The sequence below is a fragment of the Scomber scombrus genome, chromosome 3, assembly GCF_963691925.1.
Source record: "Scomber scombrus chromosome 3, fScoSco1.1, whole genome shotgun sequence".
Taxonomy (NCBI): domain Eukaryota; kingdom Metazoa; phylum Chordata; class Actinopteri; order Scombriformes; family Scombridae; genus Scomber; species Scomber scombrus.
Genome location: NC_084972.1, coordinates 26,962,473 through 26,972,703, shown reverse-complemented (window position 1 = coordinate 26,972,703; position 10,231 = coordinate 26,962,473). Strand labels below are relative to the sequence as shown.

The window sequence follows — 10,231 nt, the reverse complement described above, 5'->3', positions numbered from 1 at the left end:
GTGTCGACCATGTGCGACCACCCAAAAATATCGAATTTCGGATGAGGCCGGACGTCCGTGCAAAAGTATAAGCATTTTCGCATTTGGGAAAGGGGCGAAATTGGGGCACGAAATGTCGGAAGAATAATAATAATAATAATAATAATAATAATAATAATAATAAACATTACAATTTCAATAGGGCTTTCGCCAGGCGACTTGCAGTCGCCGCTCGGGCCCTAATAATAATAATAATAATAAGAAACATTACAATTTCAATATAGCATTTTTCCCCGGGGGTCTTCCATACCACATGATTACTTGATTACTTGATTACTTTGGGGTCACTTGCACTTTGGGGTCACTTGCACGTTGGGGCATGAACGAATTTCAATAGGGCTTTCGCCAGGCGACTTGCAGTCGCCGCTCGGGCCCTAATGAGAATGTAAAGGAACAAAAAAACACATTTGCATGAAGTAATTAACAACATTTTTAGGCAGTATGATTAACATGAACACAAGTGACTGTTAAACACCGCCTTAACACATTACATTTACAACTTGCAGCTTCTGACAGAAAACTATGTTGGTTTTTTTTGTGGTGGTTTATCTTTTGTTGTTGATATGCAGTAAATCCAGCAACATGGAGTGTATTTCTTAACAACATATGAAATATAAAATGCTTCTGAAACAGTACAAAGGAAGTTCATACATTATTTTAACATTCCTCACTCCTTGATCATTTACAGCACCCTTCTTTCAAACCTGAACCAAACCGCTTATATACAACGTAACAGATGATGGCTTATGAATACATTTGATAAGAATCACAAGTACAGATAGTGCATATTAATGGATTTATATTATAAAAATATTTGTACTGCATCTACTTTATAACTATTTATTCTATGAATAGTGAAAACTGATTTTTATCATAACAATGCATTACTTGTTCGTATTACATTCAGTGGCATACAGAGGACCTAATTCTATCAATATATATGAAGGTCAATAAGGCATTGTACTATTCACAATGAGGATCCATTGCCAGCACTGAAATACAGTTTGTTCAGTGGTTGACACTAATGATAAGGCTTTCACGTAAAAGCCTCAGCATGCAGAGACAAAAAGAGAGAGGTTGAGATAAATAGACAAAAAAGTGACCTCGTGTCCACAAACAGTTCGACTTCATCCTAAATTTAAACCGGTTTAAAAAAAATCCAAAATCCAAAAAAAAAAAACCTTTCTTTTTCGATCTTTTGATTCTTTAGACTTGTTGCTCACTTTTCACTGTGCCATGAAGAAAGAGGCTTTTCATCTTCACTCAGAAGCGGACACAGCCACTAGTTTCATCGGGGCTGTCAAAGTCGATTCCTTCGCACAGGGACTCCTTCAAGAAAAAAGGAGAATCTCACTGACATTCACAAATTAACGCCTTATAAGAGCAAATCCTATTCGAGGAAACTAATAGCATCCCAGACGGCCCAGGAGTCTTAAGATCCTATTTGAAAAATTAGGTCATTATGTGAAGTGTGGTAAAACAGCCACATCAGTGGAGATTCTTCTTTGGCACACTCTCAAGAAGTGATTAATTATTAATCACATTCTGACCCCATCTATGATTAGCTCCGAATTATAATCTAGTAGATTCAATTATGTGCGATAATAAGATCAATAGTTTATATTTTAACAGTTTAACTACTTCTTTGTATCTAGGTGTGTAACAAATACCGTCATCAAACAGTTATATGGAAATTATTTTATTGCTGCAGCTTTTTATATTACTAAAGAATCAGGTCATGATAATGTTCTTGATAAGGCCGCTGAGATGAAACAATGCTGACACAGCCGTTCTAAACTTCAAAGTGCAAAGGTGATGGAAGATTAGAGAAACCCAAAGACCGAGAACCATAAAAAAATTAAAATAAAAACAAAACACCACTTTGATAACATATTGGCATGGATAACAAATGACATGAGTTGAATTGTGGGAAAGAAAATGAAGGGCTGGCAACATTAAAGTCTCCAAAATACTCACAGACAACCGCTTCCTATCCGAGGCTGTAAGACAGGTTTGGAGGAAGTGGAGAAAGAAAGAGATAGATAGAAATGTGGAGAAGGGCTGAAGCAATGTACCCACAAGACAAGGCCAACAAACACACAACACATACAAATATGAATATGCATTTAAAAAAATGTGTAGATCAGAATAATGACAATACCTGCTTTGTTAGGAGGTTAAATTTAAATAAATAGACTGATCACTTTTAGTTTATAATGGTTTTGTGCATATTATGATGACTACTATATGTGTACATTTGAGATATCTTTGATGATTGTGTGTCTTTTGTATCCCATGAAGACAACTCATAAGGAGCATTCCTCGGGGAAAAAAAGAGTATGAGGCATGCTGTTCTGTATATTCAAGCTGGAGACAGCCCAGTGGTGAAGCAGAGGACATGCAAAACAAACATCTGGCTTTCAGACAGCCACAACATTAAAAGAGGGAAGTCCCCAATTCAAAACATGCCCTGGTAGAGATAGAGAAAGAGAGAAAGAGATGGACTCCATGTACGTCATTTTCAACACATACACTAAATCATCGAGAGGATCCAAAACTGAGGCGAGGGAATGCCACACACAGGTTTACAACTGGGGTGGGAAGTGACTGATTGTAGCTGACGGTGACTGATTTAGAGAGGGAGCCTATTATTCTGTCACTAACTTGGCTTTGCCGTCCCTCTGGCATCAGAGCCGATGGGGTGGGGGCAAGCGGTAGCCAGGGCTGGTTGCCCGCGCTGTAGAGCCTGGGACGCTTGAACTGGTCGTGACTGGACAAGGGAGTGTAACTATTCCTCCGCAGTATGAGAGCAGAGTCCATCGTGATTTTACCCTGGTAGGAAATGGGGAAATACCGCAAGTATTAAGGAAAAAAAAGATCTGCGAACAGACAACAGCTGGGACACCTGATCAAGACACAGCCAAGCAAACTTGCTGTCTTTTCCACGTGGATCCACAGCAGCAGGTTAAGACAACTGAAGCCTTTTTCCAACCATGTTACTTCACCACACGACACACAACAGTAATGAACAGTAACACTTCGACCCTGATCGCACAGGACACACAGATTAGCACCTGCTTCAATCAAGATAGTGAACTTTGTGACAGGAAAATGATTAGGTGTGCTAAATCTCCTTTCATAAAGTGTGTACATTATCATTGAGCATAATATCAAGATGCAACCAGAGCGATGGTAATGATTATATCAGCCAAGCAAGGTAGCAGGATCAGCCACGGCTTCCATCAAAGTAAAAATATTAAAGAAAAAAACAAAACTCACTTAACATTCAGTAGCTCAGAGGTCAAGCTTAGCTGATTAATTAAGGTTAACATAACAGAAAACAGGGATATGAGGAGAGGAGTCAAGAAAGCAAAGCCTCACATACAGAGAGGGGGGTGAACAGTGATTGCATCACAATTAGCTTGAACAAGCAGACACAACAAACAACAGCTCAACAGACTTTGGATTAGACATTGCAAATCTTCTCATTCATTTTCGGGTTATTACGATGTAAGTAAATGATAAAGACATATTTTGAACATACAATCAGATCTGAGGCTTTTACTGAACAATGCTGAATGCACATTAATGCAATTTTTTTTTTTTTTTCCCAACACAATTCAGAGCAACTTACAAGAGGTCGGTCTCGATGTGTGTTTACTGCCTCCACATTAAGATAAAACACTTCCACTTTACAACCTAAAGAAGAAAAACAAAGATAGAAGCATTTTTAAAAGAAATTATGAGACGGTGTAAATTCAAGCTTTCTGTGAGGTAAGGACCTACCATATGCAACAGGAGTAAGTTTGAGCACTGTGTGAAGCGGACATTTCATGTAAGGTAGATCTTCTGGGGTAAAACAGGAAAAAAAGAGAATATAACATATCAGCATCTGCGTGTATGAATGCACAGTAGTCATAACCTTGAGCTGTGTGAATAGATCTTGTACATCTTCTTTTTATACCTGCACTTTTGTCGAGGAAGTAAGCGAGCAGACAGCGCATCACAGCCTGGTGGCAGATGACTAACACGTTGCCTTGACGCTCTAACTCCATAATAACTGGCTCCAAACGCTGAACAAGATCCTGGTAAGACTAGAGAACCGTGAGAGATGGTTTGAGCCTTGCTATAGAGGGCTATGCTTAAAACGGTGCAAAGTAATCCATGAACTTTTATAACTTGTAATAGTAGCTAAAAGGAAACGACACTGAACAAAGGGTGAAATAATTGCTGCTACACAAAGAAAACTGCTGGTCTGATGAGATTAATTGTCCATAGTTTTAACCTGACTAGACCAAAAAAGAGGTAATTGTGCAAAATGGGCAGTGTGGGTGGGGTCACCTCTCCCCCCGGGTAGCGATAGTGGTATTTGTCCTGGTCCCTCAAAGCAAACTCTTCAGGGAATGTCTTCTGGATCATGTCATAGCTCATCTCCTCACACACACCCTGGAAAAGGAAACAACATGTTCATCCTATATGTAAAGAAATGCTTCTAGTACCATAAATTTAACATTACTGTTAAATAAAACATGAGTGCATAATTTGGCTATAGCATATTCTGCCTAGATGTCCTTGAGAGAGCATGGACTTCCTCCAGAATCATCTGGAGAACATTACTGGGGAAAAAGGTCAGTTTTACTGCTCTGCTGCACTGTTGTCACCGTGACACTGGCTAATTGCTATCAAGCAGTGCTGTGACACATGGAGAGAAACTGAGGACCTGCTGGGGGGCAACTTAATATCAAATCTGTGCTCATTAACTTTTCATCCCCTTTTTTTTGTCGGTCTAACTGCAGGTGAAATGCGGGAGGTGAGATGTCAGGGTACTGACAGCATCGATCTCGTTGAGTATCTTCCACTGCTCATAAGGAACGCCGAGCTCCTCCGCTGTCTGGATGGTTCTTCTCAGCTGGCTTGTCCACACTTTCAAATCTGACAGCGTGTGCTCCTCAATGAAATTGCGCAGGGCATGTGCAAACTGGGATGTGAGAGAGACACAGAGAGTGGTTTTCAATCATTGTCTATTCATCATTCATGCATTCATCATTTTCACGGTATTCCAGCTTTCATGCTCAGTTCATAGAGGCAGGTAAATGGGAGACAGAGGAGATTAAATGAGTTAAAAGTCATCACTGAGGTGTTTAATATATTGCAGTTAAGTACACCGTATCCCACTGAGCCATTTCCCTGAGAGAGGTTCATAATTGGGTTTTGAGAAGATGCTGGCTATGCAGTTCATAAAATGAGGACTATGAATACCTGTTTCCCGCGAGGAGAAAGTTCAGAGTCTCCTCCGATGCGGCCTTCGATGTTGTGGTTGCTCTCTCCGTGCCGACACAGGTAGATGGAGTGAGAGTGCACATGGATGTTCATGAGGTAGTAGACAATCTTGCTCTGGATGTAGTCCTGCACCCGGTTCACCAAAAAACGCCGGCCCACATTCATCACCTTGATTAAAGACAGATCCCTGCAGGTACCAACCAATGGTTGTTCACTGTCACCATCTAGTGTTTATTTACTGAACAGCAAGGTGTTAATCTCCAAAAGAACATTATGTGACACCAATTTTACTGCTTGGTTAACAATTAATGGAGTGATCCAGTAATAAATGAAACGAATAATGGCATTTTTCTAGCTGTAAGATGAAAAATGAAGAAAGCAGTAAGATTTTATCAAGTCTTACTTGTCGTAATCATCAGGATCTAGTGGTTGATAAGTAACCTTGTAGCACTCGATTCGTTTGAGGAAATCATCCATGACTCTCTCTCTGTGCCTCTCTGGGTAATCTGGACTTGACACTTTTACTTCCTGTCACAGTTATTCAACACATGCAAACAATGTGAGCAAGCATTGCTATTCTTATATAACACTTTTGAGAGTGTGAATATTAATAGATTATGGGTTTGACCCAGACATGAAGTCATAATGCCCCATGGGTGACATAAGGTCATACCAGAATATTGGCAGCAATGACCTCTGGGTCGTCACACACGGACTCCACAAAGAACACCTGTTGAAAGAGAGCAGCTCAGTTACAGAAAAACATACAAAACCTGCCGCTGCATTTTCTTACTTATGTATGTTTACATGTTTCTGATGCAATGCAGTTTCCTGATGCAATGTTGCATTTCGTGGCATTTACTGGAAATAAAGAGTTGACCAATCAAACAGTAGAATAGTATGCCACTGTCAGTGGGAATGTACATCTAAATCTACTTTTGTATGAAAAATCATGAATCTTCAAAAACAAGCAAAAATAATTAACTTCTGCTGAAGTAAATCAACTCCATAAAAATAAAAAACTTAATGTCAGTAACAGAATAAGTGCATTATTTTCTAATACATCACAATATTTTGCCACCACATTCATGATTGATCCAGTTTGGTCTTGGGTTAGTAGGTCAGCAAATTTCAGACTGAAGCTTTATAACTGACATTAATGAGTATGTTCACTGACTTTATGACCCCTTTTTTTAATGTACTCAAAATGTACTGTGTGTAAGACACAGAAGCAAAGTAGTTGACTCAAGGGAATTTTGGGAAATGACGGCCAATTCAATGCTGCTATGTTGAAAGTACCACTTGTGACCACAATCCCGCTTTAGGTTAAGACGTGTGTTTAAATATCAAAATCCAATTTCCACCAAAGCCCAAGAGTGAACAAGTAAAATAAGAAATGATGACATAAATTTTGACAAGCTCACCTTGAATGCATTCTCTTTAACAAAAGCTTGAATAAGGTCTCTACGCTCTCTCGTTGTGTTTGTGGCATCAAAAACCTAAGCAAAGGAACACAATAGCAGAAAACATAAAAAAAACATTCCTGACGTGTGATACGTCGTGATCTATGATTAAATGCTTTTAGGACAGTTTCGGATTAAGACTGTCCCGATGCCAGATGTGTTTCTGATCTGGATATTTGAAAGCTGTTGGGAATGAGCCAACACAGAGATACAGGCACAGACAGAGAGACAGATGGATGGAAAGGCAGAGAGAGAAGACTCACTGCAATCTGACCTCCCTCCACCGTCAGGTACACCTTCACATCCTGCAGAGCTACCAGAGCGCACTGCCTGCAGGAGAGAAAGGAAACATAGCAACGGTCTTACAGCCTTACTGAAATTTACATCACGTGTATATTGTATGTGATGACTTAGAAAATATAACTGTATATGCAAGTTTTATGTTATAGTTTGTATTTAAGTCCTAGATTCTGATGATGCCTTACAGTAGCAGTGGCTAAAATAATCCATAGACCTGTTTAGGACAATTTCTTTGGTAGAACAGTAATATATTTAGGTTGTTTTAATGTAACTAGATGTACTAAACAGAACATCACAACATTGTTCCAAGTCTAAATTGCACACTGAATAGCTTGCTTGAATTCTTGCCAATGGTTAGATATAAGATTTATATCGCTCTTTTTTAGCTAGGAAGCATGTAAGTGTATTAAACAAAATGGCAATCTATTCTCTTAAAACCCTCCCAGCTGCCACTTCAAAAAGTGAGACGACAAACTTTTAAAGACTATTTACAGCCTGTGTTTGACCCAGGTTGGATACCGATGCAACAGCCTGGAGGACTCGAGTCAACTTCAGAGTGACAGTGGCAGCTTGTTTGATATCTAGGTCAGAATTTGGTGCTGTGAAGCTGTCAAAAGCCTGTCATGATTTCATGATAGCAGTGCAACACGAGCAACATTTTAATTACTACCACAAGATATGAAGTTAAGAGACGGTTATTTTCTTTGTTCATCTTTTTGAAGAGCTCAGCACTGATTTACACTTGATCTGAATGCAAACTAATAACCACAAGGATTTGGCGGTAACAGTTTTTCCGTGTGTATGTGTGTGCATATTAACTACAGATCAATGACAGACTAAGGTAGGATAAACTCTCTGCTGACCCAGGCTGAGTATCGACTGCTGGCCCAAAAACAGCTTTGTCACTGATGCAGCAGCGGAGGCTGCAGAATACCAAACAGATTCATGTTGACTGGGAGAAATGGGATACTCATGAGGGGACACGGCTGCTTCCCTTACCCTGCTACCCTACAAGACAGATGATATGTGAACATCCTATATTATGACTGACAAGTGGAACTTACTTCCTTATTTTCATGGCCTCCTCATTGTCGTGGCGGAAGAAATCATAGGACTTATAAGCTCTGACGGCCTCTCTGCGATACACACCCAAATTAAACACTGCAAAATGACCAAATGACATTAAAACTTGTCACGTAAGTTTATAAAGATCTTACAAGCAATTATAACTACTATAATTCAAGTGCTCCTGAATCAAGTCTCCTTTTCTGAGATACTCTGACATACAGTAAAATATACATGTCCACCACAACATCTCTAGAAATCATAACTCTTCATAACTCTCATCCATCTTATACTCCAAGCAGGTTAAAGCCAATAGTAACAAATGATTGGCAATTTATTTGTTTTGGACAAAAATCAAGCTCTAAATATAACCACAAATTCTCCTCCAGATATCTATAAGCTTGTTTGAATGTCCTAAAGATAAACTTCTAAATAAAGTACAACCACTTGTAGACCACAATATATTGTACTGCCATTTCAGATAAGACAAAGTAACCCTCTGAGTAACCTTTCCTTCTCCCTAAATATTTTCTGAATGGACAGTCAGGAAGGAACTGAAGGACACTGAGAAGGAAAGGCGTCATGTTCTACCTTTGGTTGGGACGCCTATCCAGTTGAGGTAACGTGTGAGTTTCTTTGACATGTAGGTCTTCCCTCTCGCAGGCAGACCGATCATTACGATCACTGTTGGAGAGTTTGTCATATAGGACGCCCATGCTGCACAGGAGACAGACTTATATTAGTTATACACATTGCTTAAAGTATTATAAAAGTATGTCTGGCCCTTGAATGTTAAACACCAAAAGATAGTGGAAAATGTTGTCTACAAGGCACAGAAATGAAATAATAAGTTGTGTGAAAACTAGTAAAATTAAGTAAATGTAAATTTATTGCGTCTTGTGCAATCTCAGTACAAAGTCAGGCTGTATTTCAGTATAACCACTGCTTCAAAAGTTAATTTTGACGTTAAGACAACATCGCAACTGGGTCATGTGTGAGCTAGACAAAAATAATTCTCATTTTTGGACAAAAATAATCTGTGTACTGGGATCAAAGAGATAATGAGAAGAAGAAACGTCCAGGGAGGAAATAGTCATTTTCTTAGTAACAATGAAAGTGACAAACCACAGAAGGGATCACACAGTGTATTTTTATACCACTGGTCATCATAACTTATAATATTTTTTTCCCTACAGAGATTCACTCCTGTGCTGCGTCACTTACAGATGTGATTTACCACCAAAAAACGTGTGAACTCAGTACAAAGTGAACAACGCCAGATCTTATGTTACATGTGCACCTGTGAAGTGTTAAAGCAGCCATGCAGAAGAACAAATCTAATTATGGGAGGCTTGGACTTTACTTACAGCATTTCTTCTCATTCATTCTCAGGTCTGTTTTCTTGGCTTCTGCTGAGTTTGCAGAACCATTGTCTCTCTGAGTGCTGGACATGTTGAAGCCTTGTTTAAGCCTTTAAGTCAAAATCAACTCTCTCTCTCTCTCTCTCAGAGGGGCATTGTCCAAACTGGTCTGAAACAGAGATATGAGACATGCATGCAACGTGTTATATCCCCACATGCGTGTGACTGCATTGTGAATCCTGCGCACAAAGCTGTTATTTTTCCTGAAAACGTGTTATGGATATAGATATGTATCCCTGGCAACATGGCTTGCACTCCTGCAATGAGGAAAAAATGCGCTGCCACATCATCTATCCATTTAAAAAAAACTGCACAACGCACTATATTTACAAAAGCCGCATATGACAATGAGCAAGATAGGTGATCATTTCCTCTCCATAACCATGCGACACTAAAGCAGAGATGACAATTAAACATAGAATCCATTGCAGCATGCATTTTCACAGCATCACATTCATCTGTCTAGTTCATTATTTTTTTTACCCAGTCGGTAGATTAAAAAATGAGTCTTCCCAGCCAGAAATGCCTCAGCGGACGCCGGTGATCAGCGTGCACGGAGCGGTCTCCAGATGAGCCAGACCGGGAGTTTCCGTCCACCTCGGCGGCCGAAGGAGCCAGTGTGCTCGGCCTGTCCTTGGAGCTGAGCTGCCTCGGCCGGCTGGT

The 10,231-nt window shown here is 39.7% G+C and overlaps 1 protein-coding gene across 1 annotated transcript; it reads right to left on the bottom strand.

Annotated features, from left to right (window-relative positions):
- Positions 1-1,302: 1,302 nt before the first annotated feature.
- Positions 1,303-9,642, bottom strand: pfkfb2b (6-phosphofructo-2-kinase/fructose-2,6-biphosphatase 2b). Its single transcript, XM_062445457.1, has 15 exons — positions 9,515-9,642; positions 8,739-8,864; positions 8,147-8,243; positions 7,046-7,112; positions 6,744-6,818; positions 5,993-6,049; positions 5,723-5,847; positions 5,299-5,506; positions 4,871-5,017; positions 4,381-4,485; positions 4,004-4,133; positions 3,826-3,888; positions 3,674-3,738; positions 2,629-2,871; positions 1,303-1,368 (listed from the first exon to the last, which is right to left on the bottom strand). The coding sequence occupies exons 1-15, from the start codon at positions 9,597-9,599 to the stop codon at positions 1,303-1,305; spliced, it is 1,659 nt and encodes a 552-aa protein (XP_062301441.1). The 5' UTR covers positions 9,600-9,642.
- Between the last annotated feature and the right edge of the window lie 589 nt (positions 9,643-10,231).